General features: G+C 35.8%; 2 protein-coding genes and 1 long non-coding RNA gene across 12 annotated transcripts; 1 reads left to right on the forward strand and 2 right to left on the reverse strand.

Moving 5' to 3' along the window:
• Nucleotides 1–336: 336 nt before the first annotated feature.
• LOC147067206 (nitric oxide synthase-interacting protein homolog) lies at nt 337–1,563 on the reverse strand. The gene has a single exon (XM_085953821.1). It carries the CDS (start codon nt 1,291–1,293, stop codon nt 412–414), a length of 882 nt encoding a protein of 293 aa, XP_085809947.1. The 5' UTR covers nt 1,294–1,563; the 3' UTR covers nt 337–411.
• Nucleotides 1,564–6,587: 5,024 nt separating this feature from the next.
• Nucleotides 6,588–7,830, reverse strand: LOC147067207 (uncharacterized). Its single transcript, XR_015071472.1, has 3 exons — nt 7,407–7,830; nt 7,216–7,300; nt 6,588–7,078 (listed from the first exon to the last, which is right to left on the reverse strand). It is a non-coding gene; the product is annotated as an uncharacterized LOC147067207 (long non-coding RNA).
• Nucleotides 7,831–9,189: 1,359 nt separating this feature from the next.
• Nucleotides 9,190–22,858, forward strand: LOC147067208 (complex I assembly factor Egm, mitochondrial-like). Of its 10 annotated transcripts, none has more exons than XM_085954340.1 (7): nt 9,190–9,302; nt 9,964–10,880; nt 13,604–13,749; nt 16,316–16,687; nt 18,575–18,780; nt 18,927–18,998; nt 20,535–22,858. In XM_085954340.1, the coding sequence occupies exons 2-7, from the start codon at nt 10,031–10,033 to the stop codon at nt 20,746–20,748; spliced, it is 1,860 nt and encodes a 619-aa protein (XP_085810466.1). In that variant the 5' UTR covers nt 9,190–9,302; nt 9,964–10,030; the 3' UTR covers nt 20,749–22,858. The 10 variants fall into 10 exon arrangements, with proteins under 10 accessions (XP_085810466.1, XP_085810462.1, XP_085810465.1 ...); XM_085954336.1 differs by lacking the exon at nt 9,190–9,302 and adding an exon at nt 9,409–9,455 and having other exon boundaries at nt 9,920–10,880; XM_085954339.1 differs by lacking the exon at nt 9,190–9,302 and adding an exon at nt 9,409–9,455.
• Nucleotides 22,859–22,879: the final 21 nt, after the last annotated feature.

The raw sequence follows: 22,879 nt of genomic DNA on the forward strand, positions 1-22,879 counted from the left end.
TAGGTGGCTTAACATCTTACCAATCCCTGTAAAATTCCGACAAGATTCATGCTGTGAGAGTCTGCTTTATGTTTTACCTGCAGCTCTATTCAGTGTACCTGCTGTGGGTTGAATCTACTGTGCTGAGATTAGCGAGTAGTTGTAACCTTGGTTACTCAACGTAATTTGAATTTGTGGCGCGGTAATCTATCAAACATGGTCTGAATACATTTCTTGTGGATACTACCATGTTCTGAAATACTCACGGCAAGTTTAAATAGAGCTATTGGAATGATATATTGTACCTAGTTTTTTGTTTTAATCCTAAGCTTATCATTAATAATAAATACCATCAGATTCATAATTTAAATAGGTAATTTTATTTGTTTAAAATATTCCAATACATTAATAAGTAATTCTTCAGAAGGGCATTTAAGCCTGAAGCACTGGCCGCTCACTGGTACCTTGTAAATTATCATTCGTGGTGCTGTAGCCAGTTCCACCTCGTTTCAAAACTACCACATCTTTCTCAGATATTTTCTCATTATTCAGAGGGTGTATCCAGTCTTTTTTGATGATTTTTTCAAAACATTCTTGTGTTATGACATCACCGGTGGTAGTAAGAATCACACACGGTACAGAATTACCTAACACATCATGAGTGACCGGGCACATGTAACGACTTTCCTTGGCAATCAAAGATTTTTTATCATCTGGATCCTTCACCAAAGTCCATTTGATTTCGATCAAGTCTTTCATTTTGAGAGGTTTGTCTGTTATAGGGCACCGCACTGTACTGTCGGGTTTAACAATTTTGGTCTTTTTTGCATCCGGCAATTGTGACGGAACCCAAAAGCTAGGTAGGTCAGTATTTTTTCCATTAGCCATATTGGAAACTGAACGAAATTCAGTAGATTGTGTACTCGTACTGGGTTTGAATGAGGCACTGACAATATTTTTTTCAGTATTCATGAATTTCACTAAATTGGATCGCTTTTCAGCTGCAGCCAACTCTTTGAGCTCCTCTTCTTCTTTTTTATTTTGACGCTCAAATTCCTTTAATTTGCGACTGTATTCATTCTTTTTTGTTATGATATATTGTAGTATAGCTTCCTTGTCGAATAAGTAACCCTCTCGAGTAACGACCGGGTTTCGGCACGGTTGTAAAGTTAGATTACAGCAGTCAAAACTTCGAACGGAATCTTTGCCTACTCGCTGGCTAATAGACCCGTACCCCGAGGCTGCAGCATCTTTTTTCTTTTCGTGATAAGTATAGACTGCACCCGCTGTACAGTTTCGTGCATGCCTGGTCATAACTGTGATTATTTTATGTGAGCACTTTTCTCAATAATTGATGAAGAAATACGAAGACACACTCTGACCACAGATAATATACGTATATGAACAAAATACTCTCGTCAATCTGTCAAAGTGACAATGCATGATAAATACCGTAAATACGCACCCAATACCCACACGTACCTAATAAAATATGATTGTCAAATGCGTCAACAAACTCAAATGTCAATTATTATTGATTGTTTTGTAACGCACAAGATGGCCGAAGAGCGACGCGTCAGATAGTATATAATGATTAATATGAAAGTCTATGGTATAGATAGTATTTATTAGTCTATGGCATTAGAGGTCGTGAGTCCCGGTTCGAATAATAATTATTCTAGGTCTTGATCCGCGTAGTCTACGATAAAGGATATTAATTTTTACATTACAAATTACGCCAAAACTACTATAATTTTGATATTTTCTTAAGAGCATACTTCAGTGAAACGGCAAATAATTTTCAACTATAGGTGCGACGAAATTTCGGACTCGCTGCCAATCGGAGAACGAAGTCGAGCTGTGAAAACGTCAATTTGTTTTGTGATGGTGACGGGGGAATTAATTCTTAAATCGTGTAAAGACGATAAAAAACATTACCCATTTACTTGAAAAAGAAAACATGTCAATGAATATAGGTAATATTATTATTCGAATTTGACTTTGAAGTCCTTCAGATAGGGCTTGCTGCTCTTCCTTCTTCACGTGAGGTGTTATTCTACTAATTTAATTTCCCTTTTCTTGTTGTTGGTCATTCCTCCCTTTTTATTTACTGATCATACCCGCGCGTCTCTTTTTTATGTAAGGAGTTTGGGACTCCTTTGTCTTCATTCTGGATTTGACTTTCTTATTGTTTAGATGTAGCGTCTGACATTTCATTACTAACTATCAAAAAAAAATATCTTGGACGAACGTTAAGTGATAGTTAAGTGAACGTTAAGTGATCAGTGATTATGGCGCAACATCTGAATAACCGTGAGGAGGATATTCTAAAAGCAATGGACACCAGATGGCGAAGCAGAACTGCTACAGGAGGAAAAGTTCAACATACGAGCGTTGGTTAAGACGCTGATGTTTGAGGTATCCTCGTTACGTACCTTATTTCAGCAGGGGGACCGGCAAAAGTGGCACAACGCCCAAAAACAATTCTTGGTGGCCCCTACGGTCGTAATTAGGTCTAAATGACGAGTTGAGTCGGTACGACCACTCGTCATCAGCTAACCCTCCAGAATGCGATGTTTTCCCAACGGAACAGCTTCTGGAAGGTTATGCAAGGGTTAGTGGATTGGGCAACCAATCCTCAAAACATCATAACAGCGATGGGCCTGTACCAAAAAATCGAAGAGTGTTTTGGGGACAACGCATAATAAAATTTGCGAGGACATGACTCAGATCCTTACCGGGAAGCGCGCCGAGATTATACAAGCTCGGCGCCAGGTGATTTCGTCCTCAGTGAAGGATACCTTCACTCGGGAGGCACTATCAAGGATTCCTCCAAGCTCAGAGTCCCGGAAGGCCCTCGAACTCACATTATGGCCGGGGTACTCCCAAGGGGCGACGTCCTGTGGGAAGGGAGTTCTCCATCGGAGGTACGGGCTCCACCAGGGATCCGTACTCTAAGCGTAGGTGACCGCATCTGGACGACCAACAACATTGGGGACCGCCTAAGAGACTTTCGGGGAGTCTGGATGGCGTAGTGTACCCCCCCTCCAACATTGGTAAAAATAATAGCCGTAGCCCGCATACCTTTTGCGCGGACACCACCATTGGTAAGTTCTTCTTTACTTTTACGGAAAGAATTTCAAACGCAACACTCAGCAGATGTCACTCTCGAGATCGAGCACTTAAAGAACTCAGGGGTTCTAGAAGAAGCGCGTCCAACCCCCAGTTTTCTCTCAACCCTGTTTCTGATCAAGAAACAAGACGGGACCCTATGCCATGTTTTCAACCGAAAGCATTTAAATGTGTTCCTACAACCAAAGCCATTCAAACTAATTCACCATTACGAGGTTCCAGCCGTCTTACAAAAAGAAGACTGGCTAGTTATAATAGATCTAAGTCAGGCGTATCTCTAGGTACCCATGGCTTCTCAACATCGTCGATTAGTTCGACTAGCCTACTGAGGGGAGCTTTTACAATTCACGTGTCTCCTGTTCGTGCTGTCAGCCGCTCCAATTATGTCTGCATCCCTGAACAATTGGGTCGCCGAACGCCTACGAAAGAATCGCTGAGAATATTCACTTTCCTAGAAGACTTTTTAGTAGCCAACCAATCCGAGAAACAGTCTCGGTTCAGGTGGAATACAGGATAACCTTCCTACAGTCTTTGGGGTGGTTATTAAATATAAAAAGATCCTGTCTGATCCCAAGCCAACAATGAGGGTTCCTGGACATCACGTGGGACACACACAACAAGCGGAGGTTTCTGTCGCCCGATAAGTGTGTAGCACTCCGTCACAATCTGCTAACGCAGGTACAACAAGGCAGTTGTTCTTCAGACAGGCACATATCCAATCCCTTTTGGGGCGACTCAACTTCACATCCTTTCTCCACGGGGAAGGTTGCATTGCCGACGGCTACAACGCTCCAGTCATCAATATGGCTGAGGTCCCATCCTCGCCAATTGATGACAATCCCACCACAGGCCCAACAGGACATCATGTGGTGGCTCTAGGCGATAGGATCCTCAGAGTTGACACAGCGCAGGTACAAAAAGGCAGTTGGTCCCTCAGACAGGCATATATCCAATCCCTTCTGGTGCGACTCAACTTCACATACTACCTCCACGAGGAAGGTTGTATTGCCGACGGCTACAACGCTCGAGTCATCAATATGGCTGAGGTCCCATTCTCGCCAATTGATGACAATCCCACCACAGGCCCAACATGACATCATATGGTGGCTCTAGGCGATAGGATCCTCAGAGTTGATGCAACGCAGCTACAAAAAGGCAGTTGGTCCCTCAGACAGGCACATGTTCAATCCCTTCTGGGGCGACTTAACTTCGCATCCTACCTCCACGAGGAAGGTTGCATTGCCGACAGCTACAAAGCTCCAGTCATCAATATTGTCGAGGTCCCATTCTTGCCAATAGGCGACAATCTCACCACAAGCCTAACAGGACATCATGTGGTAGATCCAGGTGATAGGATCCTTAGAGTTGACACACAGAACAATATTCAATCACTTCCTGACGACAGACGCAGCCGACACAGGCTGGGGAGCCCAACTGAATGAACACTACCTATCAGGTACGTGGAAACAAGACCAGTTAGCACATGGCATGGCATTCCAACAGGAAGGAAATGTTTGCAATTCAATCTCGGGTACAAGCAATTATAGTATCAGATCTGCTTCTGCAGGCAGACAACAAAACAGTGGTGGCATACATCAACAACGAGGGCGGCACAAAATCTGTCACTCTCCTAAACCTATGCCGACAGATACTAGTATTTACCAGTCGAGCCAACATCACGTTTACTGCACAATACCTCCGCAAAAATTACAACTGCGTGGCAGATCATCTCTCCCGCAGACAACTCATTCCCGAATGGCACCTCATCAACACCGCAACCACCCCCCTGTTTCAAGGATGGGGAGTTCCCGAGGTGGATTTATTCGCAAGCGAAACAGCACATGTCGTTGCAACATACGTCTCACGAGACGGTACAGACAGTAGCGCGCTGTTTCACGACGCCTTCAGCCGAGTATAGGACTTCAGACTGGCGTGGATATTTCCCCCACCAAACTTACTTCCACGAGTCCTAGCGCACCTGAACTCGGCAAAAGGGAAGTACTTACTAGTGGCACCGAGCTGGAAAAAATGCATTTGGGGAGTGGACTTACGAAAAAGGGCGATAGTACCTCCTCATACAATACCTCACCTACATACGACACTAGTAGGTACGGAGACCAACCGTCCACCTCCAAGGACCTAGAACCTGTCCCTTTAACTATGGATAATTGCGGGTGGGGTGAAATAACATCAAATTGAATGGTGGAAGAAAGGGCACTCCTTACTTCCAGATGGCGGCCTTCGACTCTAAAAACTTACAAACCAGCTTGAAACAAATGGAAGACAATGACATGGTGTAACACGAACCTAATGGATCATAATGGAATTGGCCTGATACCTAGGCTACTTGGACAACACGGAGGGTTTGTCGTACAACACCATCCTGGTGCATAAGTCAGCCATAGCCACATTTTGACCGATGATCATTGGAGATATCAGCATCAACGTGGTAGTACAACACAATATATTATGTTAAAGGCAATTTCGGTACATAAAACCAAACCCGTCAAATCACCGGTTTGGGATCCAGGATGAATGGCACCTAGATAATCTTAGGAAAACAACACCGGTGGAGTATAACCTATACGAGACGTCTCGCAGGACAGCTACTCGGCTGCTTCTCGCATCGGGACGAAGGGTTCATGACCTCACACTACTCAGTAATAGTAGACAATGGATTAGTGGATAAATGTGACCACATAATTGTATAGCCAAGGTTTGGCGCAAAGACAGATACCGCCAAGCATCGTCAATCGGAATGGAAGCTAAGCGCTTCCACGTGTCAGAACATCGACCCAGTATTCTGGTTACGGAAACTCGTCTGCATGTCAAACCCAAGGAGGAAGGTGGGGATATTTCGGAATTAGATGACCACCAAAACCAGCCACCAGGACAGTTATAGGGAATTGAATAAGGTCAGTACTGTTGGAAGCAGGGGTACAAGAATCACCAGGCAGTGTCCACTCAGTGGTGGCTTCCTAAAACTGTAAATATACCCAATAGATGATATCTTAAAGAGAGTTAACTGGCGTAATGAGTCGACATTCAACCCTATACATTGAACGTCACGATGGTCTATACCTCGTCAATGAATCATTGTCACATACAGGAATTTGGCATACCCAACACCTACGTGACCTTAGAACAACAAGGTATCATCTGGCATTTATACCAAACTGAGATATTGAGCTCCAAAGTTTTGAATATGAATAAAATCTTAACTATATGCAATGAAAATTGGTAGATATTAACAATATTATTATTATTGCATTATGTTTGTATTTTCAAAGCATTATAAACTAAATATATCTGATATTATCTAATCCAGACATTAAAATTTTGTGATGGAACTTAATTGCTCTGAAAATCGAAAAAAATCAGAGCAACAAAGTTCTATCTGATTATTGAACCTTGATGTTGTGAAAATGTTTTGCTACAGGGCTTAATTATTGTGTTTAAAATTGAATAAAAATACCTTTTCCAATTAATTCTTTATTAGAACAACATTAAATTAAACATAGTTTATGAAAAATGACAGGACGTGGTATAAAAAAATGTTGCATAATACTGAGATTTAGAACAAAATTAATAGTTTATAAAATGACAGGAAAGTATCTTCACTTTCATGGTTTTTGTTGTTAGAATCCATAATATGATCCATGATGAACTCTCTAGTGTACTCACATAACTTCACAGCTCTGAAAAAAATGTTTTTATGATAATAGACTGGCATAAAAAAATACTTTCACAAAACTATTATTACAAAACCTCTCAAATTACTCAATTTTTAAATGAAACTTAATAAAGATATCATTGTATTGTCACTGCAGTGATTCATGAAGTAATAATTAAATAGTTTATGAAAAGAGCTATTGCAACTATTATTATTTAGTCAATATCATCGCCAACATCTATGTTTTCTTCGCAAACAACATACTCTGCAACTTCTCCAAGTACTTCCACCTACCTGAATAATAAAAAGGAGAATATATATGAAATTATGACGTATTCTAGAAACAATTTATTCAGATGTAATGTCAAATTTACAAAATATGAAAGAACAGCAAATAAATTAAGTACTCATTTGAAAAGAAACATAAGTACCCAAAATTCTCATCAATTGTAATATCATCAAACAGTACCTATAATTTGAAGATCGTTTATATTATCCAATAAATCGAGATTGTTGCTGAAAATAAAAAGATAATAGAATTACTTATATTAAATTTGAAACAAAATAGAATAATAAATTGCAATACATGAATAACAAAAATAGTACATAACCTCAAACTTACCTTGTATTTAGACAACGATATTGTAGGTTGGTGAGGTATATTCGTAGTATTATCATCCTCTTAAATGTCCACAATACCCCTTTCACTTAAAATATTGCTCATCTGTATGTTATTTTAATTAAATTGTTGAAAAATTAAGCGCGAATATTTGACAGAAACATACTAGTTTGACAGCTGAACAGAAATGAAACCATATTGCTCCAAAATTATTTTTTTTACAGCAAATGGTCCATAGTTGCTTTCAAATTTTAAATGGAACCATGTTGTTCCAAAACAAATTACCAGTGCATCTGATATAGAACCTTGATGCCCTGCTATGTCATAAACCATAAAGATTTTTTTAAATCTTGTAACACAGTTTCAAAGAGAAAATTATTATAAGAATTTTGGTACCAAAAAGTCAAAATTCACCAAAATGCCAGATGATCACGCAGTCCAGGTGATAACAAACAGATATCTCAAGGACTTCAAAGTCAAATTCGAATAATGAAAGGAGTTTTACCTACCAATAAAGCTCTTATTATTCATGTTGACTTTGAAGTCCAGGTAACTTCTACCTGATTCCTTGAGCCATATCATAATGAAGACAAAGGAGTCCCAAACTCCCTACATAAAAAGGGACGCGCGGGTATGACCAGTAAATAAAAAGGGAGAAATGACCAACGACAAGAAAAAGGAAATTAAATTGGTAGAATAACACCTCACGCGAAGAAGGAAGAGCAAACCCTATCTCAAGGACTTCAAAGTCAACATGAATAATAAGAGTTTTATTGGTAGGTAAAACTCTCTTCATTATTATTACCAATAGAACAATAAACATAACATTAAATGGACTTATGTTGAATTTTTATGACAAATTATCTTTTGTTTTGTACGCGTTGTATATAGCTAGAAGTATAGCCTTAATATCGTTTGGTGCAAAGTAGGTACTAGAATTGTTGGGGAAGCCTAGAAAAGAATTGTTCGAAATACATAAAAAAGCCTTCAACATTGATTTGAAACGAAATACCTAATATACCTAAGTAAGTACTAAAATTTGTCTGTCCATTTTTTTGGACTGAAGTAGTAAAAAAAGGGATAGGAATTTCTCAAATTCCCTTTATTTTTGTGAGAAACAAAAACCCACCTAGAGATTTAGACAATCCGCTATATTTTTTGTAGAAATAATTATTCTTGAACCATGTAGGTACTATTGACCCCGGTGATTTTACAATATTATTTTATTATCTATGCCTGTGACAACAAGATTATTGACAGTATTGCCAATCATAGTACCTATAATAAATTATTGTATTTTTGTACTATAGTCCGAAAATTCAGAAAATAAGTTCGCATTAGAATTTATTTATTAAAAAAATCCTATGGCATAAAGCCCATTGACGCAGCGGTGGAGCGCTCGCGCAAAATTTCTACAAGTGGCGCGTAAATCATCGGAAAAACAACGTAATCAAATACGCCAGCGCACCCTAGATTTGACGACGTCTTGTGCCCGCCTGCCCCATGAGTCACCTCAGTTCAGTTCTCAGCGATACGAATTAACGAAAATACAACGTAGTCCATTCATTGAACACAGCAAGCAAAATCACGCTCCCCGAAGCGTGTCGATAAGACGGGCGAGAAGCCATTATATAAGAACAGTGTACTCTTTGTTTAGTTATTGCGTGTCCGATTTTAATTACAAGCCCCGAGAAATAATATAATATTTTTATTGCTTTGTTATGAGAGACGCTGTAATAATAATTATTTTGTGCTTCTTGGGCCCCTTATTACATCGGTGAAGGGTAATGCGCGGGTGGGAGGGGGCCTACTCAGTAGTGAGCGCGTCGAGCGCTTTTTTGGTAGGCTTTATGCCTATCATTAATCACTTTACGTGTATTTTTTTGAAGATGCAGATAAGTATAAATTATTGGTCATTTAACGAGTACCTACCTACTAGGTATATTTTTTGCAGAATACTATAATTTTGGAGCGCTGCACTATAATTCCAATGTGGAAATATGGCAACACTAAATCCGAGAATTGGATAGATGATAATATTATAATTTCGAGGTTATGCAATTTCTATTCTATTAATTTTGACGTTTTGTCAGTAATTTGTAAGTGATAATATAAAAAAATTGAAAGAAATAATATAAGATCGAATGAATCATACATCGTTAGTAGCCTTTTAAAGCCGCGTTGACACGGTCCAAGTACGATCCAAGTAGACTTGGATAGGAATAATTAGTATGAAGATGTCTCATCCAAGTGACAGCTTCATACTATTTATTCCTATCCAAGTGACAGCTCCATACTATTTATTCCTATCCAAGTTAACTTGGATGAGTAGGACGCGGTCCAAATAGCTTGGATGGGAATAATTAGTATGAAGATGTCACATACGAGTGCACTTAGATGGCATTCGGTCCAAGTGTACTTGGATCGAGTGCCATCCAAGTTAACTTGGATAGGAATAAATAGTATGAAGCTGTCACTTGGATGAGACATCTTCATACTAATTATTCCTATCCAAGTCTACTTGGACCGTGTCAACGCGGCTTAAAAAGCATGGTCTTAGTTTACGACAATTTAGTAGGAAACCGGTGAGTGTAAGTGACTCCTTTTTAGTTTTACAAAAACAAAACATGAATATCACACGGTGTATGTGTGTAAGAAGAAATCTTAACCCATCCAAAGCATTGATTTCTTACATAAATAATGGTAATAAATGCCTAGTAAAGTACGCATCAACCAAGACTTCTGAAATAACGGAACCATTAAAGGCACCCCAGGAAAAAGAAGTGTTTCATGTAGCGCCAAGAGTACAGAATCGTAAGACAGCTTTCAAACCGATTATAAAGAACATTTTTCTCGGAACTTGTCAAAACGACACTTTAGAATTTTTAGAAGTACTTGACAATGATGATATCTATGCTCTGGATAAGCGCATTGAAGCAATTAACAACCTTATAACTGACGAAAAACAGACAAAAGATGAAATCTATTCAAATTTGAAAAAATGGCGAATCGTCGGTGCTCCAGCCACCGTTTTTCACGGTGGTCTAGAGGCTAATATGTCTGAAAGATTACGAATTCTAGAATCCTTAAGCCATAATGTGGATGTCGCTAAACATATCCGTGACCACTGGATGGGAATGTACTGTCTTGTGGATGAAAATATTCCTGAGAACGAGCGCAACGAATTGATCCCAGGATTTACAGATGGCTCTGTTAAAATTCGTGTTTGTATAAATGAAAAACATTCTACTAGTCCCGACCAACCCGATCTAAGGACTGAAGCATCTTATAACGGTGTTGGCGGGTGGACCATCACGGGGGAGAAATTAATTGAAAAGATGGATGTTGACCAAGATACATACATGGTGGTCATCTGTGCGGAAAATCGAATGCAAAATCTGCAGTCTTTTCTGGTGGAGCCTGGTGCTGCAGGGGTAAATTTTGAAAAGAACTGCGTTCTATTTAATGACACACCAGGTGAGTGCATATAAGTATAAATCAGTGATGCCTTTCTGCTATTTTTCGGTAGCACTCTTTTTCTTACAGACTTTCAAGAATTTCAAATAAATTAAAAATGACTAAATCACAACATTTTAAATCGATTGCTGCTACAAAGTTCATAAATTTTCCTAGTTGATGAAAACAAAACTATTATATTTAGTGTTATCCAAGTTTTGCTACTAATTTGTTTTTTTAGATAAACTTTTTGAGAATATATTTATTTCAATCGATCAATAATTTGGTCTTTGCAATTACAAGTGGAACACAATATCATTCAAATGACTTCCAAAGGCCATCTTGCAGCTCACGATGCGCTTACGTCACTTTTTGATGACTTTTTCACATATTTCGGGCTCTCTATTTCGGCCATAACTTTACGGATGTTGTCCTTAAGCACGTCAAGAGTTTGAGGATTGTTGTCATAGGTACTTCCTTTTGAATGACCCCACAAAAAGAAATCCAACGGTGTTAAATCGCACGATTTTGATAGCCAATTAAAGTCTCTAAGTTTTGAAATTAAATGGCCATCAAACTTTTCACTCAATAAGTGTTTCACATGTTGTATGGCATGTGGCCCCATCCTGTGGAATCACGTTTTTCAAATTAAAATCTTCCAATTCCGGACACAAAAAGTTAGTTATCTATAGTGGACTTCATCGTCCATAACGGTCGCTCTTTCATCATTTTCAAAGAAGTTCGGCCTGATGACGCCTCTAGCTCAAAAACTGCACCAAACAGTATCTTTCGCAGCATGTAGCGGCCTCTTAAATCACTTGTGGGTTTTCCTCGTCTGAAATATGGCAGTTTTGCTTATCATCGTATCCATTGAGGTGAAAATGTCCCTCATCACTGAAGATGATTTTCCTTGAAAAATCATTATCTGTTGCCCGCAATTTCAATACCCAATTGGCGAATCTGCGACGCTGCCCGTGGTCCGCTGGCTTTAGTTCTTGCATGAGCTGGAACTTATACGGGTGTAGATGAGAGTCTTTATGCAAAATTCACCATAAAGAACTGTATGACAGCAATCTTCATGGAATTGACATTTCTGGCTCTTCAGCCACACTATATCGTACATCAGCAATGGTTTCATGTGCATAGACTTGACGAACATGTACAGTCTGGCGGTCTAAAACACTACCAGTACCTATCTTCAAATTGTTTAATCAGCTTGCGAATACAGCCTTCAGGTGGGCGATGATTTCTACCGAATTCTGACCTTAATTTTTGTAGTACGACTGTCGAAGGTTTGCTATTTTCATAGTATGATTGTACGATTTTTGTGCACTGGTGGAGAAACGATCCATTGTGTTAAATGGTAGACTTTCAAATAAGAACATGTCAAAAAATACGCACAACATATTTGACAGGTAATAAATGATAGAACCGTGAAATTTGTATCACAAATTGGATAACCCTGTATAATGTATTGTTTCGCTGTTTGCCATGTTTTCATTATATATGACATGTTTGCGTTCAAAAAGGTGAATTATATTAAATATTTTAGTCTGAGGTCTGCATTTTGAGACTACTGAGACAAGTCGTCTGAGTCATAACTTGCTGAGCCATCCAGACCGGGCATTGTGTTATATAGATACAGTCAAAACTATCCTCGCAAGGAAACTATTAATGGACAAATGAAGCGAGTTTATATTATGTAAAATCGAAAATTGATATTACTATAATAATTAATCAAGTATTGAAACAGCATGTAACTTTCTTGATAATTAACGTATTCTATTGTTGCCAAAAAACATTTTAGTTTGCTTTGATGATGACCTTTTAATATTTTAGACATTTAGAGAAACACTTAATGTTGTTTCTTTGAATTTGAATTGAACCCTGTGAAACTGAAACTTGTGTCATCAAATCATGAAAACACTAGATTTCAGTAATTTACATAGTTTAAATGACTCGCCATACTTGCCATCCAAAAAATCTTTTTTATCCCTATTACTTTGTTGGATTAAAGTTTCTAATTAAAAAAATGTGTTGACATAATATGTTTTGTACCTACTAAACAAGATTTTATCCCTTTTTCTTAAATAAATAATTATTCAATTTTAAAAAAATCAACTTATTGATTTAAAGAATCCAATCAAAGTTTTTTTTCAAAACAACCTGGGGAATTCGTATAGATGGGACTGACAGTCTTTGAGTGATAAGGCGCAGCATGTTTCATAATGATTTTTGAAATGGTGCGCCACCACCGTGATTTAACATTATTACTTCAAAACAAAGATTTCAGGATAATGCTACTTTTCTGGAAATATTATATTTAGAGTTAGTGTAATATGGTTTTGTGATTTAAAAATACTCTGAAATATGTATTAACAGTTACCAGAAATTTCAGAATAAACAATGTAAATGTAATATTGTGATTAAATTTAAATGCAAATAGGAATAACTAATATGACAATATTCCTCACTTGAAAATCTATGTTGGTTCATAATATTATGTATTCTTTCATTTAAAAAATTGATGGTTAAAAATTTCTTGCAAAATAATGTGATATAAAAAACTTTTTATAATGTTGACATATTATAAGTAGACCTACTTAATTTGTTTCTGGAAAATGAATTTGTTACTTATTTATGCTATGAAGTAGCCTTAGTTCTATTATGGCTTTGTACATTTTTATTATTTTTACATCCAATCCAAGTCCAGCTGATGAACGGCATATTTGTTTGTTTTTTAGCTAGGCTTCTCGGTGATGAGGATACCCTGGACACGACAGGCGCAAATTCAAAATCAACAATGGTTATTCAGAATATCCTCATAAACTTCCGAATGGACACAGCAGCCATATATCTCGGATCACTCGGGAAGATTATTACGGATATGGTAAATTTACTTTACTTTATATTCTTCAGTTGGTATTTATATATAAGTACTTAAATACTTGATTATCTTTTCAATTACTTACATATTTTTGAAATCATCTCATTACACCTATCAATTACTAAAATATCCTTGCATGGATGTTTTTATTTGTATAAAATGCTACAAATTTTCTTACTACAAGATATAAAATATTTAAAATGACTTAATTTAAGATATTTATTTGCAAATTGTCTTCAATACTGACATTTGTTTTACGCAAAACTACCCCGTGGGCAATAATTATATTCAGACAAAATATATCATTATTCTGGAAGTGCTTTAAAAAAATATTTCCATGCCGCTTCAATATAATTTTGCCTCATGAAATCCTACATTTAGTAACACTCTCGTGATCTATGATTTAGCTTAGTCAGTAATAAGTTTTATAATAACTATTGAAGCCAGCTACCAGCAGCCATCTGTCTTCGCTAGTCAATAGATTCGGATTGGCATCCTAACCACATAGTGGTGGATTTTAATATAATAGTGAAATAAATCTAATTTTATGATACGCTTTGACTTGGGGTATTCAATTACTCACTGTAATAAGTATTTAATATTTTTACAGCACGGTTTTTGCTTTAGGGCGTAATTTCTCTCTGTCAGTTTGACATGATTTGTCACTTTTGCATTGATAGTTTTATTTTTCGGACATGTAAACTGTTGCGGTAAAATTTATTCCTTTTGTTTTTTGATTGAGCAAGAACCTAATAGTTCGGTTAAATGGCTATGAACTATTTCTCGTATTTAGTAATTTAATATAACTCTGTGGGGGTCGTATGGTTTAGTAATCGGCCTCCTGACTAATTCTAAAAAAGTAAATGAAATTGTGATCAGAACAATATCATTGTTTTTAGAACTGCGAAATTAAAAGGACTTTAAACATTACTAACAGTTTGTCCAGTTTTAAGCAGTCAGGCATTAAATATTGTTCATGCCCCAGAATTATCTTAAAGATGCCTAGTTGGCAAGCTTATGGTACAAGAATATCTACCTATGACTTTCTAATAAATAATGTCAAGAAAAGGTAAGTATAAAAGTATTTTTAGGTACTTATTCAAATTAGTATATCAATGCAAAAATTAAGGATAACCGTGTATTATTATGAAGGTAGATAATAAAAATAATTTGACAAAACATATAGGTAGGTAACAATATTAAAATATAATTTCCTATGATAAACGTGAAATGTCATCAATTTTCGATGTTTTACATCATGGCAAACTCTAAATTTGAAAAAATACTGAATTATCAAATAAAGAAATCGTTTAGGGCTCATACGCACTAGCGGATTTGCGGTTATCTTCAAGGGGGCTGTGTCGAAATACATTCGATATCGAAATAAGTTTTTAACAAAAAACACGTGTGAACACTCACGCGGTCAGCCGCCGACTAACCTTCTAGTACGTAGCGCTCTGCGGTGTGGTAGACCGCAGGCGGGCCGCGCCGTGCATGACAACCACCGCGGTAGCCAAACCGCCGAGATGTAGTGGGTATGGTGTAGGCACTTTGCATACAAAATACATAGGCGGCAGGCCGCCGCAGCTAGCCGCAAGTGCGTATGGGCTCTTATAATTGGGCTCTCAAACGAAAACAAATGACAATCATTTTCCTATTAAGTAGTTTGACAGATAAGTACCAGTGCCCTGCAATCAGATTATATTTTCTTAGTAATTAGTAGAGAAATATTCCTTTTATCAGGCTAAATGTTTTTGTACACCAGTGTGCCGATTTCAGATTTAAATACTTTGTAGAATAATAATTGTGATTTGAATATACCTATTGAGTATATGGAAAGTGTTTAACAATATTACAATTAATTTTTTACAAATAATTTACAGAAATATACAAAAAAGTATGGCGTCAGATAGAAAACGCGTTTCTGAAAATGGTATATCTATGATTGGGTATGTCAATTTTTCTACATAATGCTCGATTCAAATAAAAGTAAATTCAGGACTGCAAAAATCAAAGTGCAAATGCTAAATAATCAACAAGCTGGTGTCAAATAATAAATTAGTTTGTTATCCAAAAGATTTTAGAGTAATTATAATAGGAATTATAGGTACATGATATTTCCGATCCCGCTTTCCCATATAAGTCATTAAATTAATGATATTTTTCTAAGAATACAATAGTTTTTTTTATCTATAATTCGATTACTTTTTACAAATACATTAATTTTTTTTAAACCACATTCAATCCAATATCGTGTTCAATCCAATAGTGGAGGTTGTTTGTATTGACAGATTTTTGTTTTTACGAGAAATGGATGTTGGCCACTTGCTCAACCTATTATGTACATACTCTGCGTCCAAACACACATTGAAAAACAACATGTGAATTTGCCAGACCTGGGATTCAAACTTGGGACTCTGACATTATAAGCCGATGCGAAACCGCTGTATTTTTTATGCGAAAAAAAAAGTAATCCTGAAATCTTAAAATTTTCTATTGAGGAAATTTGCAATCGAGAAACCGAGCAGGATTTTAAACCATAATAAACAAATTTATTCTTTAATTTCAGGTTTCCCACATAAAAGGCACTTATGCATCAGGCAAGCCCCATTCGTCCGTTCCTTATATCCAAGATGCGCTGACGTCTGCAAATTTATCTCACTATCGTGCTGCGAGCGCGCTCTACATGACTGCCGGTTTGGCAGATGGCTTAATCTCACAGGATATAGAACTGGAAGCGGCAGCGTGTCGGGACTTATGCATTAGGGCCTACACCGATTCCTTGAATGATATATATGATGCTCTCAATGTTAATCTTGGAGTACAGAGAACTTTGGATTTGGAGAATATGCTCGGGGAAGGGAGTTGCCCGTTAAGGGTTTATCTCGGATTAGTCGGCCTGCGACACGCTGGACATGAAATGGCCATAGAAGTCAAGAAGGTAATTATCAAATATTGATTAATACACTCTGAAAAAGACCTGTACATAGTATAGAATGTAGATATTAAATTAAAATAACGACGAAAGCCAATGCTATCTTTGCTATTATATAAAATTTTATTTTGTTATGCTCAAAATATTAAAGCTCAAATAAAAAGGATTTTAAAAAAATTTATGTGTTTAAAATATAATAAAAAACAATAAAACTATGAATTCGTCAAAAATCTTTTCTGTTCATTAGAGAAAACTTGATAAAATTAATTTAAAAAATAAACATGACCTTGAAATATTATGTAATAATAAGATGGGATCCATTAATGAATTCACATTTTTTTTTATTTTTATTTGTAAGGTTATCTTTGACTATGAATTTCTTTTTCCTTTCTAATGTTTTTAGATAGGTACGTATTTCTTAATTAAAATATTTTGAAATGTAATTTATCAAAAAAATGTCTCAAATTGCAAGCTTCATATTTTTCCGCTAGGTGCCTCTGATAGGTGGAGTATTTGTCAATTACAGTCAAAATAGATATTTTATGGTATTTTCAGAGCATAAGCCTGGACATTCCTTCAACGTTGTAGATAATCTATTTATATAATTTTGAAGCCGTATTATCCTTTATATTTATTTTAAACATTGATGACTGCATAAAGTATTTTTATTACATAAAAAATAGTATTCTTTTAAACCTCTCGATCTAATGTTTTAGAATATAGTCACATTTCAGTACATCCATGTGCAGTGGTGTTAAGATTTTTTAGGTTAATTAATTTTTAAACGCATTTATAAACCCATTAGTAGAATTGTTAACATTATTTATAGTGAAATATGTACGATAAAAAAAATTATATTTATAATCTCTGTGATCCCAAATTTGACAAGAATTAGGCATTTTATTATTCAAAAAATGGGCACGATTGACACATTTGAAGATAATTCTGAAGACACTGATTATAAGCTATGTCTTTGACCATTCAATTGTGATAAAACATCCTACGAATAATGATTGTTTTATAATAATTATTGACCTAAGAATAATTAATAATAATTTTTTGAAATATGCCATTTCCCAGTGGTTAAGCTACAACATACGGCCGTAGCCATAAATTGACAAACGATAACTGAAGTAGGGAGTAAGATCATGTTAACGATCGTGTTTGAACATAAACCTAACTGAAGAAAAATGATTTTTTTTTCGGTTCGCTACATTTATCAAATGATTGGTTAGTGTTTATGATAAACTTTCAATATATTTAAAAAAAAAAGTTTATTTTTGATAAAAACTTGCCGCCATACAAAACCTCCCATCACTTAATGTAACACTAGGTGATAAAAATTTTGCAACCATAAGGCCGTCGTTCATTTTCAATATGCTTTCATTTGGATGAGAAAGAGCATTATCTAATAACAACACTGCTTTCTGTGGCAACCCCTTACTTTTCAAAAAATCTCTCACTTCTGAGACCCAGTATATTATAGTTTTGAACCAATCTTCAAAGATTCTTCTATGTATCCATGCTCCCAGTGAAACCAATTCAGCTGACTTCCGGACACCCCCACCACCCGCCTCAAACATCTGAACACGAACACGGATAATCAGGAGTTTACTGTATATGCCCAAATTACTGTACTTAATTTTTTTTATTTACCTGATATTTTTCATGAACATTGCGAATAAAATTAATTTGTATTTAATATTTTAAACTTAGGTTAGAGACGTTTATTATAATATATTATGTAATATGCACCTAAGTTTAACTATAAACTCAATCATAGACACTATGATAATTTCAATATCAACATGATTCTTAATACATACGGCTCAAAGACTAGATAATAATTAATACTATATTATGTATAGTTAATGTTTTCTATATACCTTTTAGCTCAGAAACCCTCTGATGTATCCAATGTTTGCGATGAAAAAAGCTATCAGCTCGGGACAACCCACTTTATCTTTACGACTGAAAGACAACCTTCATCACAGCCTCAGTGATGCTGCCAACCTGCTGGAGACCTGCATTCTCAAGATGAATTTGGCCACGGAGACTGTGCTTATGCGACATGGAAATGACATTCTTCTTGCACATAGGTAGTACTTTTCGAGTTTGCATATTAACTACCTCATGATATATCACACTAACTCAGTGCTATTCAAACTGTTGCACCCAATGATTATAAGATTCAACATCTTTGATTACCCAATATATAATTATAATAAGGATGTTCACTTTTCAGGAATGTGAATCGTTTGGCAATGGCGGTTACTGAAATTTACGCTATGTTTGCAGTTTTATCCAGGGCTTCCAGGTAATTTAAATTTCATTACATATTATAATATGTACATGCTTTAGTAGATATTTATAGGTATATCGACAAAATTATTTTTTTTGCTTTTTTAGCATTGTAGGATTATAATTATAATACATTCTAATACTTTTCAATGACTAGCTGTCTTATAACGATGAGTCACATCCGGTTCAAATTCACTACTATATCTTTCATATTTCTATTTTAATAATCTGTTCTGTGGGTAAAAATAATATTCTCCGACATGTCACGAGGCCTGTTAAATATTTTTTCACATTAGACATGAGTATGTAACAATTTTTTCTCTTTTTAACACTACAAAATGCCACAATTAGCAGCAGCAAGTTTAATAGTAGCAGTCCAACAATCAACAATCACAAGATCGAGGAAATCACAAAGATGTACCTCACTGGGCATCGAACCCGGGAACCTTTGGTACGAGAAGCCAGTGCCTTACGCATTGGACTATACGCATTGCCTCTGCATGTTGAGTCGTGATTTGTCAACTGTATTTCTCAATTCAATTTCATAAAATATGTTGGAGAACACCTGCTCTGGATGGCAGTGGCGAAGGGTGGAGGTAGGCTGTTAAGATCTGACATAAATAGTGCATACTAAACTTTGTCCGTCAAACGTATTTGTTTTCATTGAACTAATACTACAATGTGTAGATAGTGTTTGTTAGTTTTTAAAAATCAATTAAAACCTGCCGAATCCAAGCCATAGTAGATAACACTCAAAAAATATATATTTTTCTATAAAATATCCAAAAATTTTAGATATTTTATAGAGTGCGAAAATTATAAGTTGAAGTGTCATGGCCGCCGTTGTGGCGCTGCAATATATTACGAAAGGATTGTGAGTATTGTAGTTCTCGAAACTGCCACGCTTCACGTTAAACTTGCCGCAGTCTAGAAGAATATTTTTTATCGATTATGGTTTGGTTAGGCAGGGCTTAATGAATTTAATAAAACTAACCAACACTATCTGTAATAATATGTATTCTTAATTCAACGAAAACAAACAAGTATGACTGAAAAGGGATGCACTATTTTGTCAGATCGCCCATAGCAAACATAAATTATTATGGTATGGTTTAGTCAGGGTTTAATTAAATTTTAAAATCTAACTGGCACCATCTGCAAATTGTATTCTTAGTTCAATGAAAACAAATACACATGATTGACAAAGTTTAGTGTGCACTATTTATGTCGGATCTAGCCTACCTCCAACCCTTGCCACTGCTAGACGGAGTCTAAGTAGGTATATGAAAGTGAAGCTAAAAAATCTCAGCAGAAATTACGTTGTAATTAGCTGCATTTCGTATTCATTTGTAACAAACTTCTCATTATTATTGACCATTAGCGTTCAACTAACATGTACGCATTCCAGAACCTCCATCAAGTGCTGTAATAAGTTCATAAAGCTCTCTCTTGTTATCCAAACTTATGCAAAATCTTTGAACTTAATATAGTAACATGAAACAGATATAAATTTGTGATTAATTGCCATGCTATTTAATTTTTTTGCTTTCAGATCATATTGCATTGGTTTACGCAACGCCGACAAGGACATTGGAATGGCTATACGGATTTGTTATGTCGGCCATGCCCGTGTCATGGGTTTGATATCCTGTCTTGATGAGGGTGCGGAGATGTCGTGGAACTTAGCATCTGAGTCCATGGCCAAAGAGTCTGTTAAGCGGGGTGGAAACATCTCAGAACATTCCTTGAAAAGATCTTTCTCCTAGACGTATTACGCGAGGTGTAAATCTTCTTGAGCATTTGATTAGATTGTATAGGCAGTCATAATAATAATTCATAAGTGAAGTGAGATTTTAATTTATTCCACATTGATGCTGAAAGCTTTATACATAATAAAGAGCTAATAAAATAATAAAGATATTTTTTCTGTTTGTCATCATGGTGTATTCCTACAATACTTTTCATTTCAAGTTCACAATAAGGTACGTAGTAGACTTGGTACTAATATTTAAAGAGACATAATATATAACCATCTCAGTTATAATTTCAATATAAGACAATTATTTATGTTTAATAGCATCAACAATACGTTCCTATAAACTAACTATCCAACTCGATTATTTATTACCACGTTTTTCTTAGCTCGTATTCTTGTTTGTCCGGTGGTTGTTTATCCAGTACAAATCTTGCAATCAATTTTTAGCTAACTTCCCGACCAGCTAGACATTTGAAATTTTTAGAATATATCAGAACACGATGCCAATGCATTCTTTTAATACTTTTAGCCATCTTTAAGTAGAATTGAATTCATTTTCAGTTAATTCTGTTTTGTATGAAAAGTTATTTCGGAAGAAATCCGTAATCCAATCCACTATTATTGGTTGCTAAGGGGTGGTCCTAGCAACTATGTTATTAATATATACGTGCGTTCTCTTGCTCTGATTTCGTTACACTCATTCGCCATTGGCATTATCGTGCAGTGCGATTTGACTGATTGGTGACGGCAAATGCATGAACTATAAATCAAAAGCTACGTGCAAGCCCGTTCGCTGAAAATTTGGTGTGTTTCGATATTGGCACCTATATGGGCTATAGTCAAAAATGACAATCCTCTCAAACATTTTTTACCATCACTGTTGAGTCAACTGTATATGCGTAAGTGCATTAAGTTACCTGTATTTTGTGAATGTCAACTATATCGTATAGATAAAGTGTGCAAGTTGGAGTCATATTTTTCGTTGAACTATTTCATAAATTTCACATAAGCGGATTAGGATGTTTTGATCCTAAACTTTTCTTTTATGATTCACAATAATGATATAAAATAAAATAATTTTATTGATGTTCATTGGTTTTTCATTCCCTGGGTTAATATTGTTTTGTTCTGTTTTTTATGGAAAAAAATTATCCATTATCCAAATGATGACTTTGTAAGTTCTAATTCTGTATGGTTACCTGTGTACACATTAATGTACTTGGTCTATTCTTGGATACATTATTACATCATTTTAATATTATTTATTGTATATGTTTTAAAGAAATAACTTCCACTGTGCAAGACAACAAATTTAACAGGCTTCATCGATCAGCTGAGGTGTCTATTTATAAAACACATGTGTGTCCGTGGAATTCAATGTATGTGGTGAACAAGATTTTTGTGTTTCAATTTTAAATGGTTGTTTTTAACATTAGTTTTTTTCCATCGTATTCTATTTTCAAATTAGAAGAATACACCCATTTTTATTGGTCAAGAATTACAATAATAAGTTTGTTGCATCAATATAAAAAAAAATCGGAATTTATCTGTAGCATTTTAATTAATCGGTTTCTCAACATTATTCGTCATAAAGTTTTTTTTCGTATGTCTATGGCGGGTTTTTGAAATTATGTAATTTGCCAATTGAAACATTCGATGGTTTAGTGCAATACTCAACCTTTTTTTTCTTTGGGCCAAATACATATATTTGTAAAGTAACGCGGGCCGCATCACTACTGTTGTGACGAAAAAAAATCATGAAACCCCCCTTTTTTACAAAACATTTTTGAGATTTTAAAAATTATGCGTGTTTTTTTAAATTAATCGCTCTTCTACCAGATCTGATGTGGACCATAATGACAATCCTCTTCGGGTGTCACTATCTGTGCGTCAAAGTCGAAACGAATCTCAAGATATACGAAATTCCTGATAATAAATGTGTTTCGGGCCGCACATAAAAGCTTAAAGGGCCGCATGAGGTTGAGTATCGCTGGTTTAGTGCAAAGATATTGTATGTCCAGCTTTTGTCGAAATTGAGTTAACATACACAAAATGTTCGTCTGCATGATATCTTTATGCTGTAAAAATATTGTACGTCCAAATAAGATATTTTAGAAGATACTGTATCATTCAAATACACA

This window comes from Rhyacophila brunnea, unplaced genomic scaffold (genome assembly GCF_057557595.1).
Source record: "Rhyacophila brunnea isolate RB1 unplaced genomic scaffold, BYU_Rbru_1.0 scaffold_4, whole genome shotgun sequence".
Lineage (NCBI taxonomy): Eukaryota > Metazoa > Arthropoda > Insecta > Trichoptera > Rhyacophilidae > Rhyacophila > Rhyacophila brunnea.